This window comes from Volvox carteri, assembly GCF_000143455.1.
Source record: "Volvox carteri f. nagariensis unplaced genomic scaffold VOLCAscaffold_70, whole genome shotgun sequence".
Taxonomy (NCBI): domain Eukaryota; kingdom Viridiplantae; phylum Chlorophyta; class Chlorophyceae; order Chlamydomonadales; family Volvocaceae; genus Volvox; species Volvox carteri.
The window spans coordinates 384,672-410,645 of record NW_003307613.1 but is presented as its reverse complement, the minus strand read 5'-3'; the positions used below and the strand labels follow the sequence as shown (position 1 = coordinate 410,645).

The following is a 25,974-nucleotide window of genomic DNA, read 5'->3' as shown; positions in this document are numbered from 1 at the left end:
TCCAGAGATTAACGCCGCAGTCATGATGCTGCCTGCAATTTCACTAGGTTGTTTGTCTTCTTGGCGCAAATCGCTCTTCCCCACCTGAAGATCCAGTTGTCCACTGCGCTGTAAATTATCCCCTCTATCGCACGGAACCCACACACCCACACACACCCACACACACCCACACACACCCACACCCACACACCCACACCCACACCCACACCCACCCACACACACACACACACATCCCACCGCCGCTGTGAAACACCTCCTCAGGTGGCGTGAGTGAGCACACGGTGGACCCCACCCCGCCCGTGATGCCCATGGGGGTCCCGGCTGAGCTGATGGCGGCTCACGACCGGGCGGCTGCTGAGGTGGCGACTGCAGCCAGTTTGGTGGCACTGGGGGAGCCGGTGGCGGAGGCGGTGGAGCAGGTGCGATGTGCGCGGGTGTGGGACTGCATGCGGTGTGGAGTAAGGCAGATGTTCAGGAACGAGGTTCAGGAGGGAGCAAGGAAAGGATATGGCCAACGGAGTTTAGGCAGCAAGAAGTGCTGCTGCTACTGTTGAGGTTGTTACTGTTCGTGTGACTGTTGTTCCGCTGGGCCGCCTGCAGTCGGCACTCCTCGCCCTCCCCTCCCCCCCCCCACCCTAATGGTGGGTCGGACGAGTTTGCCTCCCGCTACAGACTGGTTCGCAGGCAACACACAGGAGGTGTCCGTCTTCTTGTGCGTTTTGGTGGCAAGAGAGAGCCGCTACACCTGAAGGGCTCGTAAGATACCAGTCCCACATCGTGACCGTTCACCCACCTCCGCCATCGCCACCTGCAGGGGTTTTACCAGCTGCCCTTAGTGTCCGCCATTAACCTGCAAATCGCTGTATGTATGTCCGCCAGGTTGAGGCGATGGCAGCCCGTGTGGAGTCCCAGCAGGGGGTGGAGCCGGAGACCGTCATGCCGGCGCTGCTGACACCGGCGGTAGCTGCGGCCGTAGCGGCAGGCAGCGATGTCTCCGTCGTGAGGCCGCCCAGCCTGGGCCCTGGCGGCCCAGCCGAGGCGCACATCGCGACGGAGCTAGCGGCGGTGGCGGCGGCGGCGGCGGTGGCGCGGCCGTTGCCAACGCCGGAGGTGGCGGCGCCGTCGGCGATGGAGATTGCGGTGGAGAGCGCGCTGCTGGCGGAGGCGCGGGACCTGGGGGCGGAAGCGATGCTGGCGGCGCCGGAGGCGGCGGAGGCGTCGTTGCAGCTTGTTCGGCAGTCTCAGGCGTCCGCAGTGGCCGACTCGGGGGCTCCCTTCCACACGGCCTTTGCCATGGCCGCCCTGTCTGGGGCGCCTCCGCCGTCGCCCGCCCTCCCTGCGTCACCGCACCCCTCCGCCAGAGCCCGTCGGCTAAGTCACACGCTGCTGGGTAAGAGTCTGGGCAGCCAGCTGCCGACGCTGGCGGAGGGCCTGGAGTTGACGCCGGAGGCGACGGAGCAGGGTGGAGGCGGTGGCCGCCGCCGCCGCCGCAGCGGTAGTGACGTCAGTGGCGATGTGTCAGTTCCGCTGCCGCCACCGCTACTGAATGAGGCGGCAGTGGTGGTTAGCAAGGTCGCAAACCTCGGTTCGGTATGGTGTGAAGTGGGGCGGCGGGCGGCAGAGGCGGCAGCGCTCGTGGCGCTTGGGGAACCAGTGGAGGCGGCGATAGGTGTCGTGGAGGAGAGCGGTACCGGCGGCGGCGGTGGTCAGGGGCCGGGGGCCGAGCAGGTAGCACAGGATGAAGAGAGGTGATTGCAGGAGGGGGGTTAAGACTCTGTGGGCGAAGGTAGGCATGTGACGTGTGACGATTTGAAGCGAGGGAGTAGAGGAGGGCGGTTGATTGCTGGTTTTAGCGATGATGCGTCAGATGGAGGCTGCTTGAGCAAGGGTTGGGCGTAGGTGGGGTCTGGAGGGGATGGCAAGCAGTTGCGCAGCGCACTTCTCTGCTCCGTGTTTTTGTGGTATGTATTGAGCTGTATTGGCGGCCATTGTAGCACTTCCGAGTTTGGTTGGATTGGAGTTTTCCGGGTGAATTTGTGTAGGCGGAGTCGGAGGATCGAGAGGAGGAGAGTCCGCCTCCCGACTGTGCGAGAAAACTTTCCGAAAACATTGTTCTGCACTCTGCCAGCGGAGCTATCTTCTCTTTCCTATCTCAATATGTGCAGCTCGCTTTCTGGTGCCTTGGGGTAAGGTATTAGCAGTTCAATTTGATAAGCGAGGCTGGTAAAGCAGATAGACCGTCGAAACTTCGATCCCCAGTTGCGCAGCGTGCCGTTGCTCCCTGAAAGCCAAGCATAGCGTTGTTCGGCCATGGATGGTTTCGGAGATCCCAAGAACGGGTTCCATTTTAGAGAGAACTATGGAGAAGATTGTGCGTGTGTGGTGTCCTTTTTTGCTGAATTGCCGGTGTTGGCCCGAGGTCGACCCGCGCCCTACTTTGGTCTTGTTTTCATTTCTTCGTCTTGGCAGCCTGCCGGTTGGTGCCATCGTGTGCCACCCACCTACCCGGGCTTGCTGCTGTGGGACTTTTGCCGACAGTCGCAAATTGAGAAGAGTATTTAGGCACCGCCAATAAAGCAGGTTCTTGCGAAGCGGTCAATAGGGAGAGATGCGCCGCTCCCACACTATCTGGCCAGTACGAAGTAACGTTGCAATGATGTTGCTGCGGCGACGAGTCCTATCGTATGGACAGGCGACACCAGGCGACGTACTGTTGCCTCGCGGCCACCGTTGATGTGTCAGTACATTGGGTCTGGCTGGTGGCTTGTTTTCCAAGTCTTTGTTGTGGCCCATGTTCGGACCCTCGCATTTGGCGCCCCGCTCGGCGCTGCACGAGAGAGTTGGTGGTAGAAGAGTTGACTCGTTTAATCCACTGTCAGGGTGCGCGTGAATGAAGGAATGCGCGCGTGCATGGCAGAACCATGCTGCGCTAATTGCTTAATACCTAAATTGATGGTTATGTTGCAAGGTTTTGCCTGCTGAAGAACGTTGCCAATGGCTGAGTGCTATGGCGACATGTTTCCGCGCGGTGGGGTTTCCGCGCGGTGGGGTAGTAGTGGATTTGGTATCGAAGCGTGGTACAATGCACATGCGTGTGCACACACATAGCTAGACTGCACCGTCTCGTTGCACACATAAATACGGTGCATTGCAGACACATGCATTCATGTAAAATGCTCAAATCATCTTCACGAACCTTGAAGGAAAAGAATTATATGTACCACCGTCCTCAGGTCCTGTCCAGTTGTTATGTGGCATGGCCGCTCTGGGGGCCGCCAATTGGAGAATTGTCTCGGTGAACTGTCCCAGGCACCCTAAACCGAGCCACGGCCTTGCGAGCGGAAAACAACGAACTTGCCAGACTACCGGCCGTGGCTGTATATACCTCCCCGTTGCAGTACCGCTTTCGCCGAACTTTGCTCCATCACTTAATATCAGCGACCTTGCCAAGAAGTTACCAAGCCATTCCCGTATAGAGCAAGCGGTACAGCAGCGGGTACAGCAACGGGCTACAATACTGGAATCCGTTCGCACACCTCCAGCAACATGCAAACACCGCAACGCAACTCAGCAAACCTGTAAATATCAATATGATATTTATGCACTCCACAATTACACTTGCCGCAGGGAGCGCGGCCACCACGGGAGCACCCACGAGCACACCGTAACTGAGTGTGTGCTTCCACGACTTGCCTGACGCAACTGGGAACAGCCACAATGGCCCTGGGAACACATCCCAATACAACATCCCACAGGCTGGCGGCCCACCGCTTGGCGGTCCACTGCATGGGGGCCCACTGCTTTGCATGCAGCATCCCACTGCTTGGCGGCCTGGCGCAGTGGATAACGCATCAGACATCAGATCTGAGGGTTGCGGATTCGAGTCCCATCGCCTTCATTTTTTTGGATGACGAGTCGCAAGCGTAATAATATGAGATTGCGATGCGTAGTAATATACCTTAACGTAGTAAGATAAACTTGGATGTATGTAATACAGTCATTCGCAGGCATATACAACCACAAGCTGTCACTGCTTGGCGGCCCACTACTTGGCGGCCCGCTGCCTCCCTGCCTGCCTACCCGCCCGTTTCCCCTCCCCCCCCTTCAGGGACAGGACCGCCCACCTCAGTCCCGCAGCGCCTCCGGGGTGACCAGCGTGTGCTGCGTGGCGGGGTCCTTGGTGACGCGCCACAACGTGTCCACGTGCTCTCGGGTGCCGATTAGCTGCGCGAAGTTCTCGTCGTGTGTAATGACAATAAGTTGGAAGTTCTCCTGACCGGACCGTGACTCCATCAGGGACTTCAGCGCGCGAGCTAAACTGGCGCTGTTCTCTGTCGTTGCAGAAAAAAGGGTTTGGGCAAGGAAAGGGTCAAAGGAAAGTGAGGAACAAGACCAGGGAGCGTCACGACAGGCCTTTACTGTGTTCGTAAACCCGGACCCCTCCACCTAACATCGCCCACGTCCGCAACACCAGCCCGTGCCCCCTTCCTTTCCTCGCCTTAAATTACTTGCATCCATTACTGGTTCTCTGCCTTTTTCCTCGCCTTTCACCATTCCGCAGCAACTCATATCTAAACCCTTCCTCTGGGGTCCCCACACACGCCCTCAGGCAGTGTGTCGACTTCCCAGCCCCCTCTCCCCACACCGCACCCGCGTCCAGGTTGGTGGTGGGCTCATCCAGCGCCAGGATGCCACAGTTGAGGCAGAACGTCTCCGCCAGCGCCAGTCGGATGATGAGGCAGGCCAGCACCTTCTGACCCGCACTGCACCGACCCCGCATCTCCAGCTCGGCGGAGCCGCTGTACATCACCACTCTAGGGTGTGCGGGTTCAGGATTAGGGAGTAATACAGCAGGTGGGCTGGAGTCGTTCAAATAAATGGACAGCGGATTCAAAAATACAAAGGGAAACTGTGTGCGTGCCCATAGCGATTGTTTTCTGGGGGCCCGAAGGAAAGGAATGTTGTTCTTGCTGTTAAACGGGAACAACACTGGCGATAAATGGTATGGAGGAGCTCTCCTCGGGCAGGACCGTACATACGCCGGGCGCCTTCTTCCCTGCAATCTGCGCCTTCCCGCACGGATTTTTGCATACACACAAGAAGAGGCCTAAAAGCGGAGTGTACGACTGTAGGACCCGATACGACGCCGTGCGGCATTTGCATTACCTGTAGTTGTAGGACCTCGCCCCAGCGCCCTCCGTGTCGGCCTTGATCTGTATGTAGTCGATGTCCTGGCCGCGGTAGGTCTTCTGCCACAGCTCCTTGATGATTTTGTTGATGTCGGCCATCTTGGTGGTGTGGAACACGAGCAGCGCCTTCTCCAGGGCCTTGGGGTGTGTGACCCGAGGCCAGGGTGGTCAAGGAGGGTGATGGAGAAATGTGGTGTGGATGGACCAATTGATTGGCGAAGGGCGATGATGGGGCAGGACGTGTCTTTTTACTGCTGTGTTTCAGGTCCAGAGGCTATTGGATTGAGGTGACCTCCTCCTGCGCGCGTGTTGCGGTGGTGGCCTCCGCCACGCGCCCCTCGATGTTTCCAACACAACGGAGTAGTCATGGTGCCGAACAGGTGCCGGACCGCCAGCCTCCTATTACAAAGATCCCCAGGCCACACACCATACCCTGGCCCCCATCAACCCACCTTGTAGTACTTATCAAGGTCCGACATGGCCATCTCGGTGGTCTTGACGGTCACCTGTTGAGAATAGAAGCGCTGCTGGATGTCCCGGTACCTGCGGGGCACATGGAGCAGAGGGGCAGGGACACAGGGAGACGGGTACAGCGGTCTAGGAAGTGAAAGCACCCATGTAGACATAGACTGGCAGACGCGCAGGAGGACAGACTGATAAGACTGATAAGACTGATAGACGGAGGAAAATGCCAACCAGGCAGATGGGGAGCAATGTCGTGACCCACTTTGGGTCGTTCAGCTCCGCCTGCGCCCGGGCAGCCGCCTGCTGCGCAGCGGCGATGTGGCCCCGCAGTACGTCCTGTTGCGACCTCAGCGCATCACGCTGCTCAGCCAGGGAGGTGGCCTGGCGGTGAAGGGAGCCCGGGTCGCCAACCTGGCAGGTGGTGGACAGGGTTGGGCCGCGTGCGGGGTTCGAGGGGGGGGAGGGGTCGAAACGGGTTTGGGAAGATAGCCTGCAATTGGGTGCGGCGGTGTGAAATGAAAGGCCTGCCGCCAGATCGCGTCCAAAGCGGGGTGTAAAGATACCACGAGGGAATGGGTGCTAAAACACCCATGAAATGTTCACCATGCGCCAGGTTCTACGCAGCCCGCCTATGCGCAACGCTTACTCCTCCCATGCACACATGCGCGTAAGCAGACGCACGTAAACATGAACATACAGTACATATACGCATATACGCACACACACACACCCCTGCCCGTGGCTCAGGTCAGATTCCAAACACACCTGTGCTACGCGGGCCTCCATGGCCGCCAACTCAGTCGCGAGATCCTCCTCAGCCTTCCGACTCGACCGCATGTCCAACACGTCCACCACGTCCCGCCGGAGGGCTGCATCCGCAACCAGCTCCTGGCGCCTGCAGGAGCGTAGACCGGGGGGAAGCGAGGGAAGGCCGGGCAGCGGGGCCGAAGTCGAGGGAGAGGGACATGAGGAATACAGTGAAAACCCCAATCCGCATGAGTTGCGTTGGCCTGGATTGAATTGACAGTTTCAATGGCACAGTTTAACTAGCTAAGCGGCGGCTCGCAGGTCACATGGCAATTAGGGTTACGTGGCGGACGGCAGTACGCGCCAGCAGCTGCAGCCGCATCTCCCAACTTCCCTCCTGCCCTTCACCCTACCAGATCACCGGCACCAAATTACTCCCCTACCCAACCCACCTTCCGGCATCCTTGCATCCATTTGGGGTCGAGTATTACGCCCTCAACACACACACACACACACACACAGTTCACCCAGCTTTGCGCCAACCCCTACCCGCAGCCCCAACCCCTTACAGCGCCGTGAGCTCCTCCTCCTTGGCTGCTAGCACCCGGCCCTGCTCCTCGATACGACCCTGAGCTGCCTCCAGCTCCGAACCCATGCGAGCCAGCTCGGCACCCCTGCCTCGGGCTTCGTACTCCGAGACCACCCGGGCCTTATCCAGCAGCTGGGACAGGTGCAACTGAGCGCCGCGGAGCTGGCGCAAGCAAATTAATCAAGCAGAAGCAGGACGGGGACAGCAAGAATGATATGAGTCATATGCTGGATTAGGATGCACTAGTTGTAGCTGCTGGGCGGCCTGCCCGCCTGTAAGAGGCGGGGAGAGACAAGAGCGCCGGGTGGTGCAGAATAACATTCCAACAGCCAGCCCACCATCACCTCTCCCTGGACGTCTCGTTCTGCTCGCTTTTCTGAGCTCGGATCCCTTCCGGCCCCAGGCCCATCCCTCGTGCCCGCACCTGCTCCTCCGCCTCCGTCACCTCCCGCTGCGCCCGCTGCCTGGCCTCGTCCCGCTGACGCAACAGGCTGTCCCGCTCCGTCTCCAGGGGGCCCAGGTTGCCGGCGGCCGCCCGCAGCTCCTGCTCCAGAACCGTATTGGCGGCCTCCAGCTCTTGAATCTGATAACACAGGGGTAGGCGAAAACAGCAGCAGCAGCAGCAGCGATATCGAGATGTGCTTTCTCAACGGGGTCTGCAGTGGCAACCACCAGTCGGTGCTGGTCTCTGTCTTGCCTCAACGGTTGCGCAGTGTACGGGGCAGGAACACTCGCCCCACGCCTTCCTTTTCCACTGCCTTTCTCGCACTCACAAATACATGCGCGATGTCAAAAATACACACGTGCTCCGCGTATATAGTTCGGCAAGCGCGGCAGGTGAGGAGCTTCTTCCAGCACACACACACATACACACACGCGCGCGCGCACACATATCTACACGAACGCGCAGGAGTGCACTCACCTTGCTCTGCAACTCATTGACCCGGTTGACCGCCGCCGCCGCCTCCAGCGCACGCTGCTGGGCCGTCATGGTGCACCGCTGGGCCGTCAGCACCTCATCACGATACCGGTTCACACGCGCCATCGCCCCATCGCGCGCCAGCTCCGCGCGCTGCCGGGCCGCCTCCACCGCCTCCAGCTCGGTGTCGATCTCGCTCACGCTGCAGCCGGCTGGGGCAGTCGCAGCCGCCGGGTCCAGGACAGCAATCTGGAGATGCAGAGGAGGTTGTCCCAGGAGGTTGGTTGGCGACCAGAGAGGAAGGAGTGGTCGGGACTACGGTGTGTTTGGAACTTGGGGTTATCGTAACACGCACATCGGTAACTAGGCCATGCAGGGGACACGTAACTAGGGCATGTTGAATTCGTATTGGTACCTTAGGCTGGTGCAAACTCAACCTCGCACAGCACCTCCCAGCCGAGCCCTCCTCCGACCACACTCAGCTCCCCTCCACGGATTCCGCACGCACCTCCTTCCTCAGCACCTCAGCCTCCCCCGCCAGCCTGTCTACATGCCACACCACCTCGCTGTTGATGCGAGTCAGCTCCTTCACCCGCTCATGTACCTCCGCGTAGTCCATCTGGGCCGCCATGGCCTTTTCAGGGTGCGAAAGGGAGCGGGGTCGTGGTTGCGGTTAGGGTGGTCAGGGTGGTGGCGGGATAATGAAGGGGGCCTTGCAAGGTAAGCAAAGGGGGAAGGCGCCGGAGGCTAGTGTGCGATAGTCCCTTCAGACCACAGTCCCGACAAGGTGTAGAGGTATTCCGATACTGGATCCACCTGATCCGGTCCCAATTGTTTCCCGTGTTGAAGCCGGCGCTGCAGTCCCCGTGCATACTGAAATCCTGCCCAAGGTGTCGTGGGTCCGAGGACCAAGGAGCAGAGAAGTGCGTGGTGATGAGAGGTGCGAGGACTACGCCAGGAAGGTTGGGCTGTAAATAATTTGTTGAATATCAAACGAGTTGCGCGCGTGCGCAACACCAACAACCACCCTCACACTCCTGCCAATTTATCCTTATCTCCCACTTCCGCCCCCCTTGTCCTTGCCAGCTTCCTATGTACTCACAACCCCTGATACCACTTCGCCTGCCGCCTTCGTACCTTCTCCGAGAGCTCCTCCACCTGCTCTTGCAGCTGCTGCTCCGCCTGCTGCAGCTGCGGCAGCTTAGCGCGCAGGTCATTGTAACGTACCCAGGCGGGCTGGAGCGCCCGCAGTGCCTCTAGCTGCCGCTGCAGCTGCTGCAGGGCGAATTGACAATCTTCGATGCTCTTGGGCAGGATCTGGGGACACAGAAGCAGATTTGGACAGCGCAGCACGAGGACGACGTGACGGCGCAAATAGACAAGAAGAGGGAGAGGGATGGAGATTACCAGCCGGATGGATAAATCTATCGCTAAATGACGGATGGATAAGGCGCACACATGAGTCGCGTCAGGGCAAGTGCTACCTCCTGGCCTCCGTGACACATGCGAATATCTGCCAGCCCGCTCACCCACCCACGCCGCAACCCACCTTCATCTCCTCGTCGATATGCCGTAGACACACCCGGCGCTCCGGTTCGGAAAAGCCCCGGCAGCACAGCGGGCAGTCCCCCCCATTGTTCACCGTCTCCCGGTACTCCTTGAACAACGTCTCCATGGCGCTGCACTTGCCCAGCCGGTTGCGCCGCCTGTCCTCAACCTGCAGGAGGCAAAATCATGCAGGCAGGAGGGGAAGGGGGCGTAGGGAAAAGGGTGCGCGGTGGTGATTGAGTGACTTCGTGTGTGTCTAAGTGTGTGATTGTCAAGACCACTAAGTACCACACGGGGACTGAGAGCCCCAGGCAAGGCAACGAATGGATGTAGAGGGAATGTTTCCAAGGGAGGGATAAAGAGAGTTGGAGTGGGGGTTAGAGAGAGAGAGGGGAGTGGGGGATAGAGAGAGAGAGAGGGAGTGGGGGATAGAGAGAGAGAGGGAGTGGGGGATAGAGAGAGAGGGAGTGGGGGATAGAGAGAGAGAGAGGGAGTGGGGGATAGAGAGAGAGAGGGGGAGTGGGGGATAGAGAGAGAGAGGGGGAGTGGGGGATAGAGAGAGAGAGAGGGAGTGGGGGATAGAGAGAGAGAGGAAATCCCTGTGTTCCGTGTATGTGTGATCTTTGGGCATTTCCTCATCCAGCCGACCAGCCGCAGTCAGCCAGTCCGAGACTACCTGTTGCATCGTCACAATCTTGTTGTTGTACTCCTCCTCGCTGACCCCGACTTCCCCCACGGCGGCGGCCATCCCGTGCCGCAGCTCCCCCCGCAGCCGCTCCATGTCCGCCTGGCAGCGGGACACCTCGCCGCGCCGGGCTGTCAGGGCGCTCTGGGAAGGGAGGGAAAAAAAGGGAGTGAGGTATATGTGTCTGTGTGTGTGTGTCTCTACATGTCTGGGCGCCCCCTAGAAGTAGGTAAATGGCAAGCGTCACTATCACTATGCAACCGTGCAAGACGTTGCAAACACACACCACACGTATACGCACAGAGGCCTCGTGAGAGATTTCATGCACACCTCAACCACACGCACACACACATACATACACATACATACACATACATACACATACATACACATACATACACATACATATACATACATACACCAAAAGCATCATACCTTGGTCAGACACAATTCTTAAAAGCACGCACACACACACACACACCAAGCGCACGCGCACATACATGCACACACAATTTACTTCCACGTCGCTGGACAAGGTGCTTGCTTCGGTATCGCTACCCACGTGCCAACCTCGCTGGTTCCTGACCGCATGTCAGGTCATGAAAACACGCACCTTGGCAGTCTCCGCCGCCCGGTGTGCCTCTTGTGAGGCCCTTAGGTGGTCCGCCTCCTCCCCCCGCAGCCGACCGAGAACTCCCTCAGCACGAGCCCGCAACGCCCCAGGCGCAGGAAGCGCCTCCCCGGCTGGCAGCGCCAGGGCCTTCGTCAGATCCAGGCGCCGGGCGGCAACCACCTTGGACAACTGCGCGTTGGAAAAAGGGCGGGGTGAGTGATCACGAGGTTGACTGGATCGGAACAATTTATCGACATGTATCGGACGAACCCCCCCCCTCCAGATGTCCAGTGGCTGGTAGCTCCAAGGTAAAGGAGCTGCAGCAGCAGCAGCAGCTGGAGGACATCGAAGCCTTGTGAACCTTGGTAAATGGACATGTAAGGTCAGTGAATGGTTAAGGTTGGGTGGATGGAAAGGGGACAACTTTGCAGCGAAAAAGCATCCCCCAGCTCCCTCTTAGAGAATCCTGTATTCCAGCAATTAAACTGCAATTAAACTGCATCAGCAATTAAACTGCAAAAAATCATCGCCAAGTACTACTATTGAGATCTTAATTCCTGATTTCTTAATCCCAGGTGGCGGTGCTCCTCCCTCCCAACTCCCACCCGCTGGCCATGTGATGTCATTAGATTCTTTCTACAGTTGAAGTGGTGTACGTTCTGTTTCCTTACCCCCCCACACACACACTAACACACCTGCTCCTCCTTGGACTCTAGGTCGGTGCGCTTGAGACGCAGCCTGGCGGAGCCCTCCGCTGCCGCCGCCGCGCGCTGTCGCTCCGCCCGCAGCTCCGACATGCGGCGAGTGGCGGCCTCCACCTCCTGGCGGGCCGCCTCCACCTGGCGAGCTGCATCGCTGGAGGACTCCTCCATCTGGTGCGATAGGGACGGGAGAAGTAGAGGAAGGGGGTGGGAGGGTTGCGAAGGAGACGGGGATGGGCAAGATGGCGGAGCGGAACGAGGGGGCCAACGGGGCCCGGAGCATATGGGATGGCATGCATGCATATGGGTGTCTTATTACATTGTATGTGGGTCGCCGTTGTGAGTGGAAGAGCGTGCGTGGGTTCGTGCATATAAAGGATAACTAACAAGGGATAACAAGGATATGGGGCTTGTGGAGTGACGAGGCGCAGGGACAACGTAAAGGGAAATGCGGGCCAAGGGGGGGAAAGACGAACGGATCTAGGGGGAAGGGAGGAGGAGGAGGAGGAGAAGCAATGTGAGCCGGGACTGCGCAAGAAGCAGGAGGCGGGAATGGAGCTAGAGTTTTCATGAGAACCAAACAGGCTGGCACACAAATACCTTACCGCAGCCCTGGCCACGCACCTGCTTCCGGCGATACAGCTCCTCGGCCCGCTCCGCGTCCTCCCGGAGCGCCCGGGCGCTGACCTCCGTGAACTGGCTGCCTTGAATCTGCGGGGATGGATGGGTGGGTGGAGCAGTGGGGGCAGGGTGAGTGGATTGGGGGTTAGTTGAGAAACAGAACACAACATAACACCGAAGGAGCAGATGTGGGCGGGATGTATGGTATACACCTACATATGTACAAAAGGAAAAACGTGAGTGGCTAACCAAAGGCCATTTTCCCGACTGCGACGTGTAATTGCCAGGACGGCTGACGAGTTGTCTCGTCGGAGCCGCAACATGGTCAATACCGATACTGCCTTGTTGAGCCTGCAACGGTGACGAAGCCGACAACCCTAGCCGCCTCCCTAGCCAGGCCGTTCGCACTCCATTGGTTGCCGGATGTCGCTTGCTTTCCCAAACTCATCCCCAACCCCTACCCATTGGCCATCCCCGACCAAGGCACATATACGAAAGCACATGCATCGCCGCATACACATATGGACTAACACGCCGTTAGTCCATATTCCCATGACCCCACACCTGCGCGCCGCAGTTGCTGATGGCGTTGCGGTTGTCCTCCAGCTGCACCCGCTTCAGCCGCAGGCCCTCCTGCGCCCGAGCCAGCTGCGCCGTGGCGGCATCCACTGCAGAGCTCAGCCGGCCCTCGTTGGTCCTGAGGGTATGCGGGTAGACGGTTACAAAAGCCAACAAGCACATGTCGAAGTGGGCGTACGAGAGGGCTAGGTGGCAAGGAGGCACTGCAGGCGAAAAACAAGTGGTGGTAATAATGGTGGTTATGACGGCGGTGGCGGCGAGTTAAGGCCGCCACGCGCCCTCCCTCTCCCAGAGTGTGACTAGGGCGCTGGACAGCGTCACGGGGGCCCTCCACACTCCGTTTGCACCCCCTCCACACCCACCTGGCGTCCGCCCTCAGCGCCCGCACTCGACCCTCCAGCTCCTGCACCCTGGTCGCCACCTCCCTGCAAAAGCCCTCCGCGGCGGCAGAGGAAAAGCTTCCGTCCGCCGTCTGCTCCCCTTGCATCGGCAGCGGCAGAGCCAGTGCCACCGCAGTCGCCCGTATGGCCCTATCCCGCTCCGCCACGTTGGACGCATGGTTGGCGGCCTCACCCGCCAGCTGGCCGTGACGGAGACAGTCCTGAAGGGAGAGAGGGTTGCGTTGCGATGGGCTGATGGGTGATAGATGATGGTTGGCTGATGGCGAGGTGTCTGGGCAAGACGGGTATGATATCGGAAGAGATATCGGAACAGTACCCAACGTGACCCAAAGGTAGCAGGGAGATAGAGAGGGTGCGTGGAAGGAGTGAAGCACGTTAAGGAACGTGGAATGCGTACATATCGGGAAAAGGAAACGCCTTGGCACTATTGTATCTGTTATATCATGATCCGCCCAGCCACGACCACATTCCTCTTCCCTACTCCTTTCCATGTCCCGCGCTCTGCCCGCAGCCCCGCCCTCGGTCCCCAGTCTCTAACTGACCCGCTGGTGCTGTGCCGCCATGGCCTCCTTCCTGCTCCTGGCCGCCTCCACCTCCCGTTCCAGTGCGGTGCACCGCTGCTGCTTCCCTGCCGCCACCCGGTCGCTGTCCACCAGATGCGCTTGCAGCTCCTCACTGCTCTCCTCGAAATCCTCGCGCCCCTCGTTCTGCAGAGCCAGGAGGAGGGTGAGGGTAAAGATAAGGTTCGTTTCTATTGAATGGGAAAACCCCAAGTTACATGTAATAGGACACAAGCTGCTAGAATGGCTTTATAACAACCAACAGTGGGAAAAAGGTGTCCATGGGATCGGGACACGGGATGGGCGGGGAATGCGCGCAACTTGGGTGGGATGAAGGCGTGGGTTAGGTGTAACACGCCTTCCTCCCTCCCTCGCAGCACTCAGCTTCATTACTACGATCTTACCCTGAACCTGTCCTCCCGCTCCCGGTTGGTGGCCCTCAGCTGCTCTAGCTGCCCCCGGCGGCTGCTCATGTCGCGGGCCAATGAGTCGATCTCCCCAAGCTTGGAGGCCAGGGCTGAGCGCTGCTGCTCCAGATCCTGGGCATGCGGGAGGAGGTAGGGACCTTATGCAAGAAGCAAAGCGGGAGACCGTGAGCGCGCGCGAAATGGCACGGGGTTGGGGTGAAGGTAGACAGGCGGAGGTGCTCGTCCCGGCAGCATACATGCACCTAACTTCATCTTCATCTCCTAACACCGTCCCATAACCATTTTCATTCTCGCGCTCCGCACCCGTATCTTAGTTTCGAAGCTGGCCATCTGCGCCTGGCAGTCCGCTACCCGGGACTTTGCCTCCTCCCGCTGACCCATGTGGTGGGTAGCCATGTCCTTGACCTGGAAAGGGGAGTAGGTTAGATGGAGAGGATTCACTGGGCCTGGTTAGGAAAGAGAAGATCAGATCAAAGAGCCTCGGCCATGAACAATAGCTACAATTGGTGCGGGCCGGAGAAAACCCTCTTCCGAGGCCAAGCCCTGCAGAGGCTGGCTAGGATGACAACCAGCTCGAAGGTATTGGTCCGCCACGTCATGTTGCAATACTCAAGGCGGCCATCAGAAGAGGAGTGCGGTGGGAGGACACGGACACTAGTCCAGACATTACCAATAGCACCACACAAACAAGCGGCCCCATCGAGCCAGTGAGCAGTAAACGTGCACCGCTGATTCCTATTCCAGCTTCCAGCTCTCTGTCCAGCACCCACCCTCCCACTCCCACTGCACGCACCTGTTTGAGCGTCTCCATGCTCAACCTGTATTCCTTAAGCGACTGGGCTTTCTCAGTACGCAGCTTGCGAAGCGCCTCCAAAGCCTAGAGGGAACAGGGGTGGCGAGTTTCGTTCGGACTCAGAACTGTTTTCCTTTTGTCCCGCGCTCTCCACCCGCTTCCGCTTCCGCTCACCATCAGCAGCTACGACTGGCGCCCTCCGTCCTCCACACTGCCTTCCATTTTCAACTTCTGGTCCCTCCCCCCTCTGGTCCCTTCTCTCCCTCACGTCCCTCAAGCCCCGGAAGTTCTCCAATCGCTTGCCGCCCCTTCCGTCCACTGCCACCTTCGCCCATCCGCTCGCCTGTTACGCCCTCGTTTGCCCGTCCCCATGCCATTCCCACCGACCTTGGTATACTTGGTGGCTGCGAAGATGTCGTCAAACTTCTCCTTGAGCACCTTGCCCTCCGCCAGCGGCCAGTTGGATTCCTCCTGGTGCACGAAAATGACGTTCTCCAGCACCGCCTGTGGAGGCCGGGCCCGCCGGGAACGGGTTGACGAAGCTGGACTCAAAATCACTTGAGGAAACAACATGGGAACAACGGAGCCGGCCACGAGCACAGTAAGTAGGCTTCATCGCGCCCTACTTCATCGCCCTCGCACCTCGCCCTTCCTAGCAATTTACAGCCCCTCCCTTTCCCAATCCCCACTACGTCTGTGTCATTTCGATTCCTCGCCTTGCTTACCGTACTGACCCACCAGCACGAGGGCAAAGCAGTGGTAAGAGACTCCACTCCCAAAAGACTGCACCCCCACCTGCAGATCACACAGCAGCCTAATCCACGCGCCTCACCCCACCTCATCCCAAAGACCGCACCCAACCCATACGCAACACCACGTGCCCCCCTCCCCACACCTTGGATACGCCCATGAGCGTGGGCACCATCCGGTCCAGGTCGGCACAGCGGTACGTGACCGACTCACGCTGACCAGTGTTGCGATTGCGGCAGGACAGCACCGCATCCAGGCTCTTGAACTGCAGAGCCGTCTTCTTCTGGGTCAACTGCGGAGCCAGGGCAGGGGGTACACGAGGAGAAAGAGGCCGCGAAGGCAACCAGCTGGGAATCGGGAGCACGAGGCCGTAGGAAGGCCAGCATGCGGGCGGAAAGGTGCAGGAATACCGCCCTTACTGTTCGTCCCTGTCTTGATAGCTCCGCGCCGTCAGGTCATGAACCCGCATACTGAAAGGGTAAAAAAATCACCCTCCTACTTTTCATTCCGCCAGACTATAGCTCCCTAAAGGTCTCTTTCTTTCCCCTTGCTCCGGTGACCTGTGACATGGCGGCCAGCTGAAATGCAAGCTGCTCACGGCTGCGGTGCGGTACCTGCACTGGTTTTTGCTTCACCTCGTGCGTGACTGCCGTCCCAGCCTCTATCGCCCTCCCCGCTTCACATCCGTTACTTTCAGCCCCTTTCCCCCTCTTCGGCCATGCCTCCCCTGCACGCAATCCGTTCTACTCCACTCCGCCCCACCTGGAAGGACCTGGTGACGTAAATGGGCTGCCCAGTGGCGGTCTTAAAGGACAGCTTGATCTGTGCCTTGACCTCCGTCTCACCCGCCACCTGGCAGCACCAACAACACCGCCACCGTCATCAAGGCAATTGGGAGGTTAGTGACGTGATGCTGCGGCAAATCATCGAGCAGATGGAGGAACGGACGAGAAATCTAAAAGCGATACACCGGTATCGGAAGGAAGCGCCACAAAGGCAAGGGAGCGGTTAGTGAGTAGGCGGGAGGGGTAATGGGTGCAGCGCGCAACGGGGACTCAATGAAAACGTGTGTGAGTCAGTGGGTGAGGGAAATCGGCAAGACGCCATTGGCCGTGGCGGAGATTCCGCCAAATATAAGAAGGCAAGTCATTACAGTATGGGACCAAGACAAAAGGTAAATTTAATCATGGGCCTTTAAAAGGAAAATAAAAAAACACAAGGAAGTGTCGGTCTGGGTGTATTCATCTCCATCCATGTGCACCTGTATTGCCTGTACTTCCCATGACGTCCCTAAGCATGCATGCCCCCAAGCAAGCATGCCCCTATCTCTTCTCCTGGTGCAGGACCAAGTACACGCACAGGTACACGCGCCCAGATGTCGCGGCGATCTCTGCAAGGTGAGAATTTTTTGCTTATCCTTCTTAACACACCTTTGGATCGTGCACGAAGCCCTGCCCCTGCCGAGTGTTAGGCGGCAGCTCGCCGGTGGTGGCATTGCGGAGGCACTCGATGATGGTCTGCCAGCCGTGACCAGATGGGATTTCACAAAGGATGAAATGGCGAAAGGCGAAAATGGGGTCGGAGGGGTTAAAAGGCCTGAGGCAGGCGTTTGTGGCGCAGCCATCGAGGGGTCGGGGAGACGAATGAGGCTACGCTATCACCGTGCAATAGTGTTTATTGATTGATTGGAAGTAGGGGCAAAGGGAGGTTATGTGGTTGAAAGCATAGGAAAGCACAATTATGCGCAATTATGGCGACGCCACAACCCTGAGGAGAGGGAATCGGATAGTGACATATCTGATCAGGCAGCCATACATAAGCATGGAGGTCTGAGTATGGAGGATATTCGGTGAACCCTGGAATATACAGGGCGTGATGCAGCTGACAGGTCCTGGAGGCACCTGGCAAGCTAAACCCCGACATACACCCCCATGACCCCGCACCGTCTTCCCCGCTCCATTCGAACCGACGACGATGGTCAGAGGCTTGTAGAACTCGATGATATATTCATTATCTGGGCTAAAACTCCGGATGCCCTTAATGAGAATCTGCATGGCGGACAGCTAAGTGTTTCCCTAGGCTTTATGGAATACTAAAAATTCGGCCAAAACGACAGTTGACGCAATTTATGGAAGCAGCGAGCAGCGTGCAAAGGCATTCGAAAAGACTTCGTCAGTCGCAAAGCTTTCGCGCGAGAAGGGTGCCAACTCCTTCGCTGGCTGCCTTCTACTGGCGAGGTTCTCACCTTTTCTATCGTGCACATCCTTCCAAATCACGCAAGCTCATCGATCAGCAAGTCTGTTATTCAGGCAAAAGTGCATCCCGCTCCATCAACGGAAGTCCGTCCTCTGATTAAACAGCACGTTTCAAATGTATACAATTTGCTAAAGTAATAATGGAGTCACGTCAGAACCTATGAAAGTGCTTTGCTCTACGCTGCAGCCTTGTACATGCTGTGCATGCTGTGCATGGTTTGGGGCTTAGCGGAGGGGAACGTGCTCAAAAGGCACATTACTACTGCCAGTTACGCGTTATAGCGCTAAATTAGGAAAAGAACTATTGCCAGTGCCAACTGCAGGCGCTTACACGTCCAATCCTAACGGAAATTTGCAACGGGAACATGGCAAAGGGGAAGTGGCATTTATGGAGACTAGTACATCACATTTACGGAGCGTGGAGCTGTATGGTGGCCTTCTCGCTACAACACTTGTCGTTGGATTAGGAAACTGGGAACTGGTGTGACTGCGCACGCATCCTTAAAAGTGGTGCCAACCACAATAGGTTTGCTGCATGAGACCGACCATAGCTTCCGACATGACTCCCTTTCCAGTGTACTTTACACTGCGAGAGCGTAGCACGCCACGACTCCTGCCTCTCTTTTGCCCCTCCTCCACACCCACTGTAATTCATCCCCGCGGTAGGTACTACGCTTAAATGTTCCCGAGTTACACGGATGACGCATTTTCGAAACGACCAAGCAACCAACGTAGACGTCCCCGATCACATTACCGACGACGTCACTGGCGCCGATACCGCAGCCTTCGGCTTCCACGCCAGCCGGAAAGATTTTACTGCCGACACATTCAATCCTTCCAACCGCAACAGGTGCCCTGCCAGATCCAACCGCACCCCATCCTCCAGCCGTACTGGAGCCAACCCTTCCACCTCAACCTCAACCTCCAACCCAACACTACCCGGCGGTAGCGCCACACCCACCACTACCACACCCCACACACGCAGCTGCCGTACGTCGACGTCAGCGCCAGCGGGCCCCTCCGCCGCCGCTAACATCTCATCGCCAGTGCTGCCAAACCCATCCACAGCCCCAAGACCATGACGCGGCTTCGGAACACGCCACGGTTGTGGCGGAGTTGTTGCTGCCTCGACATGAAACTCCATCCAGCCCGACCCCGCCGCCAGGCTGGCACCCGCCGCCATCCGCACTCTTAAAGACCCGGACCCGCCCACATCCGGGGCCGTGCCATTGTCCGCGTATAGAAATCCGTTCGCCACCAGGTCGTCCCTGATATCCCGCCGCTCCGCCGCCGCCACATCCATGGATCCAGATCCAAATCCTGATCTTGTGGCGGGCGGATGCCCCTGTGCGCTTGACCCGGCGGCAGAGAGCAGTACGAGGAGTGTGAGGGGCGAGGCGGCGACGCTGGAGGTCGTGATGGCGGTGGGGGCGGTGGGGCTGGCGAGCGGCTGTGTGGGTACGATAGACCCTGCTCGGAGGAAGAGGGGCGGCGCGGCGCCCAGTGGAGATTTGACTTGGCGCCAAGAAGGACCTGGACGCGGGGGAGGGGGGAATGGTACATACGTGCATGCGACAGTCAAGGTACTTTATAAGGAGGGAGATGAGTTAGCAGGTTGGCGGGAAACGGGGGGGGGGAGGGAAAGAAGGGGCTTAGGAGAGGAGAAGCTGCGGGGGATGATGGGTTCCGGTGTTCGGGACCAGGCGGCGCCAGGGGCCTGGCGGGTGTGGGGTTGGCGGGTACCAGGTGGGAGCCTGGAAGGGGGAAAAGACGAATGACGAGCGAGTGAAGCTGCAGCCACGGAAAGAGTGCTGCGGCGGATGTACAGGACGGTAGCAGAACTGACCAGTCGACGGTTGTGAAGAAGCAGTCCTCGGGATGATGTGGTGACGACGACAGCGGAAAACTACCTACCTAGCCGCCAAAACTAAAACAAGAGCGGAAAAGGAGCAGTAGAGCCAAGCCGTAAAATATTAAAGGTAGGTGTAGAGGCGGCGAAGAAGTAATAGAAACTGGAAAGGGGGGGAAAGACGGCCCCTCACGAAGGCCCGACGGCAAAACGAATGCGGCACCATGAAGCCAGGAGGGTAGGTGCGCTTAGAGTGCAGAGCAGCGCCGACATCGGGCCCAGAAGGTAACGCAGACCGCGCAAAGCCGGGAGTACCGGCGTGGCGCGTGGGAGGTAGAGTGCGTTCAAGGAGATATGTCAAGACAGACCACACCATGTCGAGACAGGAAAAACCGTTTGTTACAGATCTGTGCGCTTCCCTCCCCCCACACACTCACACACAAAGACACGCACGCACGTCGTCCCCTCTCTTCAATGCGGCACACAGGTACGAGAAAGACGAGAAATTACCCCTTCACCCCCCCCCGGCCCTCCCAACCCCCAACCCCCCCCCCGGGCCTACCCGTGTAGCAGTCGCTCAAGTCGCTGTAGCGACACCACGTTCCACTGCTGATACTGCTGCCGCCTACGCCGCTGCTGCTAGTGCCGCTCCAAATGCTGCTGCTGCTACTGCTGTTAAATGCCTTGCTGCGGCCTCCGCTGCTCCCGGGGGTGCCGTGGTCGGGGTACTCAGAGGAGAGGTCGGCGGGGCCGGGGCCGGAGAAATACACATTCACCGTGTCCATGTCGGGCGCCAGGACGGGCGCCACCATCAACGCATCCCCCAGTAGCCACTGGCTGGACAGATCAGTGACCCGTGGGTCACCTGGGACCGCCCAGACCAGCGGCCGTGCTACCGTGCCGCCGCGGGTGTGCGCCAGGTAAAAGGCAGTGTACAGGTACGGCAACAGAGAGTACCTGTAAGACCAGTACGACGTTTTCGAGACACGGCGAGCCGGGCCAACTCTTTAGCAACAAAAGAGGTCTTCCTCGCGTGCTGGTCAGCAGAGGGCCGCGCACGTCACAAACAGGGAAAGGTCCGCACATGCACGTGACAGCACACATGTTGCGCACATGCGGCACAACGCGCCTACCTAGCGCCCAGCGCATTACGCGCCGCCTCCGCCACCAGCGGCCAGCGGTAGGGCTCCTGAGGGGGTGAGCCTCGGTCGCTGTGGTCGCGAGCGAAGGTGTAGAAGGCGCCCGCTGCCAACCACCTGCCAGGTCGAGATCGAGGTCGAGCGAGTGGGAAGGGGGAGGGGTGAGAGGCGGGGAAAGACGAACCACGAACGAGTGACGCTGATGCCAAGGATAGGCTCATACGCCAGGAGTATGTAAGAGGGGAGGGGGGGGAAAGCTACACTCCCGGGCTGGTTATTAAGGAACGCAAAAGCGACAGCGAACACAAAACATTCGTAGGTTGTATGATGAGGACACGCTCGCTATACTCGGGTTCCTCTCCATGGCCCCCCGTACGGTACGAGCCCCTAGAGAAAAAATCCCAACCTTCAGGAAACCCAACCCGGATTTCTCCCCCCCACACACCACCCGGCCTCCCGCCCCCCATGTTTGCCCCCTCTACATTCCGAGTATCAACCCCCATTTCCTCTACCCTCCTCCCAACACACATACATACACACATACACGCAATTCCGTACCTCCCTCACCTGGCACACAGCTGCTCATTGGTGGCCCCCATGAAGCCGCAAACATCCGCCCCCGCAAGGGCCATACCCGCCAGAGATGCCGCCATAAGGCCCCCCGGAGACCTCCGCAAGTCATCCCAGCTGGCGGTGTTGTCCCCAGTCCAGTGAGCCGAGTAGCGACCCTGACCAGCCCAGGAAGACCTGCAAGGTGTATTTGCGGGGGGGTGTTATGTATGTATGTATGGTGATCAAAAAATAAAAGAAACAGCTGCCCACAACGTGATGCTTTTCCAAAGGACCAATGTTTGTGAGGGGAGAGGTTGGGGGATGGGGGAGGCTTCACAGGATGCGTAGGATGGGGGTGGGACTCGTTTATCATTAGCCAGATCGAGGATAAGGTTTGGGAAAAGACTTAGTGCTGAGTTGACTTTACTAATGTTCTAGCCATCTCTCCATCAGGAATTTTTAAAATTCCAGTACATGTCGTACAGACCGTGCAACGCCGTACAAGCAGTCTGTCCACCTGGTGAGGATGAAGGGCCTTGCGCCGGGGTTGACCGACCGCAGCGCTGCGTGAGTCACACGGCTCTCCGCCAGCGCGTACAGGTTATGCGCGTCGTACTGCCGTACACCACCGTACCCCACGGCCGTCATCGGCAGGGTGTTGCCGTACAAGGGCGCATGGCGGTTACCGTTATTGACGCGGTACGGCGGGTTGGACAGCGCGTCGTCTGGACTGCGGAATGGGAGGAGAGGGTGCCCAGGGGGGCCGGGGGGAGGAAACAGAACATACGATGATGATGAATGGGCGCAATGCAGGGAAAAAACAACTACTGCCGACTTTTTCATTAAGTGTAAACCCGGTGTGTGGGGAACCTCGGACAGAAGAGGTACGTTGTCCTCAAAACCCCAAGTTAAACTCTAGGTGGTGAGGAAGCGATCAAGTACTCCTCCCAAGTAAACCTACCCTTGCCGGAGGCCGTCCCCCTCGGTACCCTGTCACGTCCGGCAGCGCCCTTTGGTCTTCTTCTTCTTCTTGCTCATCTTCTAAATTGTCTCTATCTTGTTATTGTATACTGTGGACCGTCAAAACGGACAACACACCCACCCGGGCTGTCTGCACTGCAGTACACAAGCGATGCCCAAGGGCCCCGCCGGACGGCCAGAAGCAGCGGCGGCGGCGGCGACGGCAGCGGCGGCGCCAACCTCTGTCGCTGCCGCCGCCGCCGCTGCAGACGGTGACCGCCGCGCCGGCAGCTCACACTCGCCCGTGCAAAAGTTCGACGGCTCGTTCATATCCAGCCAGATGCCGTCATACGGCAGTTTGTCGTACATCTCCGCCATGAGGCTCGTCCAGTACGGCGTGGCGTTGGGGTGCATGAAATCCGGCCAATGGGTAGGCCCTGACCATACCTGGGCAGCGAAACACGACCCGCGAGTCACCCTGGAGCGCAGAAACACCCCCCGGGGGCTTCAGCGTCCCTTTTCTCATTTCCTCTACCACCCATACATACATTTAAAGACGCACATCCATACAGACGCACAGACACGCAGCTATGAACTGACTAATACACACACACACGCACCAGCTTCCGCACCCACCTGTCCCACCAGCGGTTGCCCACCGCTGTCCTTGATAAAGACATCGTACGACAAGCCCCTCTCGTACGGCTCGTACCCAGCTCCAGGCAGCGCCGTGATGCCGCAGTCCAGTATAGGCACCCAGCGCCGCCCACTGGCATGTAGGCTGAGTGGGAATTCAGAGAGGTTTGAGAAAAGGGGATTTCAGGGCCTGGATGGATTCTGGAAGCGCTAGTGTGTATGCATGTATGTGTGTGTATGTGTGTATGCTGAAGACAGGGCCAAAAACAGGGCCAAGCTAGCACATGGGAGGTCCGTTGGTACGGAGAACGTTTTTGTGTATTTGTGTGCGCCCATGTGCGCATGTGTGCGCGGACGTCTCTCTGTGCGTCTGTCTGTCGCGCATCCGGATCAACCCCCGGCCAGCTCCGCCCTCAACACCCGGCATGGCAGATTCCCGATTTCCGATTCCAAACGGAGCGCCTCCGAAACCCCCCCCCGAGTAGCATAAAGAGAACCTCCCCCCCCTCGCAGGACGCGCGACGACGAACCTGTCCACTAAAGCCCTCAGTCGCTGTTGGGGGTAGTGCTCGGGGTCCACTGTGAACATCCGCGCTCGGTCCGTGTAGTCAATGTCGCTCCAGACCACGTCAAGCGGGATGCGTGCCTGGTTGTACGACGCAACTACGTCCTCCAGCTCGTCCACACTGCCGTACCCGTACCTGTGCGCGCTTGAGGCGGCGTGCGTGGTTATGGACAGGCGGGTTTCAGCGCTTCACACCACCACCCTCAGCTCACAGCACATATGTGTCCGTATGTCCGTATGTATGTATGTACTTATGCTGCACGGAAGAAAGATGTATGCTTTGTGCGCGTGCGACGCTGCACATACCCGCCATGTCGTCATGTCACACATCTGTCACTGCCTATCCCGTCTCCTCGCCGTTAATCGGCCGTAACGGCTGTCAAGTGGCTGCCACGAACACAATCATGCAAACACACACGCACACAACACATACATACATACACACATAGGCAGGCGGCTGGCAGAGGTTAAGGCCTGACTTCTGCTCCCGGCCGACCCGGTTCAAATCCGCCTGCCGACTCCTCGGGTGTTTGAGGAGTGTTGAAATGGGAGGTGGCCCCCCATCATATGGACGATGTAGGACGTGATAAAATCAACTTGCAAACTAACCAGTAACTAAGTTGTTGCGCCGTTGATCCGCTAGATTTGGATGGATGCTGGTGGTGAGTTGCCGAACCCAACGAATACACTCTGAAGTCGGATGGGGTGACGGATTAGGGTGCCCCTCTAGCAGGGGAGAGCAGGGACTGCCCCGGGAAAGGGGGCCGCTGGCGAAGTTAACCACCCTGTAACAACATACATACATACACACGGACACACGCACACATACATACACGCACATAACACACACATAGATACACACACACGCACGCGCACCTGGACTGGTGGAATCCCAGCGCCCAACGCGGCGGCATGGCGGGCCGTCCCACCACCTCCTGGTACTGCGCCGTCACCTGCTCCGGACCGGGGCCACAAAACACCCACAGCTCCAGAATCCCGCCCACCATTCGGAAGGTCACGTCCCCACCGGCCCCCGCAGCGAAATCCATCGCGTTGCTGTTGGCAAGAAACCAACCAAAGCTAGTGCCTCCGGGCGCGATGCCGTATAGTACGGGATGAGAGCCGTACAGGTTGACGCCGACGGCAGAGGCGGGTGTGTCGCTGTTCCATAGGGCCCGATAGGAGCCGTCGCGGGGGAGCTTTAGGCCGCCAGCTTGCGTCGTCTCGCCTGGTCAGGTGACGTAGAGGATGACGGTAGGAGGCTGATTACGATGATGAAGTGGGTGGTCACTTTGGGCGCCTGACGGGGGGATCACCCCGTGGCGTGGCGCGCAGGGTATTGGAGGCGCCTCGCAACTCGCAACCATTGATTGCCGCACATACACATTTGCCAACGGGCGACGGTGACTGCGAAGGCCACATGCCGCATCATGCGGGATGAGGAGGTGCATTTTTAATGCATACGTCCTTTCCGTACCCAGCCGGCGTCAACAACCCTCAACGCTACCTAGGTGCCGCCACATAGGTACATACGCACGTCTCCATACAGTTACGGAAACCGCATCGGAAGACACCCACAGCCTTCTAGTTTGTTTAGGGTGTTGCTTCATCGGGCGGCGGCTTTACCTACATATACTCGCCGCCGTACACCTACCCATGCCGTACAGGTTTATGTCGGTAGGGACCTGCGCTCGCAGCTGTAGGAATTGCGGTTTGAAGACCAAACATCCTCTGCCGCTCAGATCCAGCAGGATCTGGTCGCTGGATTCGTTGCCGTTGACATCGTCGTCTTGTGCGCCAACACTTGCATCTGCAGTACCTCGTCCTCTCGCACCATTTCCGCCGTAGCCGTTAAGGCCAGCTGATTTGGTTTCCGTTGTTCCGGTTAGAATTTTCGCCCTTGCGACTTTGAGGCTGAAGTCCGCGCCGGCGGTGGGAAGGTGGAGCTGATACAAGGGAGCAGCGGGTGGCTTGGAGGGAGATGGTGGCCTGGCGGGAAACGTCGAAAGACGTGGCGCGGCAGATGATGACCAGGAAAAGATAGCTTGGAAAACATAGATGAAAGCTGGGCTTCAAACACAGGTGGTGCAGGTAAAGTTGCGAAAACCGGTTCGTGCGGCCGGTGATTCTAAGTGACAACGCATGTAATCATTTAAAAAAGAACGCAACGAAACAATAGGAGAGGCATATGTCTTAATGTGCATTGGCCGCCTTCTATAAAAATCGCGGCATACATAGCAACAATCCTAATACTATTAATAGCATCTATAACGGACATTACGTTGTAAAACATTAACATGTAAGATCTTTTCAGGGAGGGATACATAGTGGTCATACATCAATTTCATGGGTGGGTCCGAGGACCGCCAAATATTGCGGAAGGTTCCGAAGAACACGACCGACGGGGAAGGAATAAGTTTTCAACCAGCA

At 58.3% G+C, this 25,974-nt stretch overlaps 3 protein-coding genes across 3 annotated transcripts; all 3 read right to left on the bottom strand.

Moving 5' to 3' along the window:
• Window positions 1-4,125: 4,125 nt before the first annotated feature.
• On the bottom strand, window positions 4,126-15,342 carry VOLCADRAFT_119635 (uncharacterized protein; the record flags this gene model as incomplete). The annotated part of the gene is made up of 24 exons (XM_002957162.1): window positions 4,126-4,331; window positions 4,651-4,814; window positions 5,167-5,327; window positions 5,642-5,732; window positions 5,917-6,065; window positions 6,420-6,549; window positions 6,971-7,152; window positions 7,415-7,573; window positions 7,913-7,966; window positions 8,006-8,158; window positions 8,418-8,543; window positions 9,047-9,226; window positions 9,459-9,626; window positions 10,134-10,286; window positions 10,756-10,944; window positions 11,451-11,627; window positions 12,081-12,167; window positions 12,642-12,774; window positions 13,019-13,257; window positions 13,600-13,764; window positions 14,022-14,156; window positions 14,349-14,450; window positions 14,839-14,922; window positions 15,226-15,342. Coding segments are annotated over 24 exons (3,504 nt in total), but the record flags the coding sequence as incomplete, so codon positions are not given.
• On the bottom strand, window positions 15,232-17,630 carry VOLCADRAFT_32846 (uncharacterized protein; the record flags this gene model as incomplete). Its single annotated transcript, XM_002957161.1, has 5 exons — window positions 15,232-15,342; window positions 15,734-15,880; window positions 16,351-16,440; window positions 17,019-17,105; window positions 17,532-17,630. Coding segments are annotated over 5 exons (534 nt in total), but the record flags the coding sequence as incomplete, so codon positions are not given.
• A 2,811-nt stretch (window positions 17,631-20,441) lies between these two features.
• On the bottom strand, window positions 20,442-24,626 carry VOLCADRAFT_30523 (uncharacterized protein; the record flags this gene model as incomplete). Its single annotated transcript, XM_002957160.1, has 8 exons — window positions 20,442-20,649; window positions 20,826-20,948; window positions 21,399-21,578; window positions 21,901-22,108; window positions 22,478-22,790; window positions 22,980-23,124; window positions 23,510-23,680; window positions 24,421-24,626. Coding segments are annotated over 8 exons (1,554 nt in total), but the record flags the coding sequence as incomplete, so codon positions are not given.
• Between the last annotated feature and the right edge of the window lie 1,348 nt (window positions 24,627-25,974).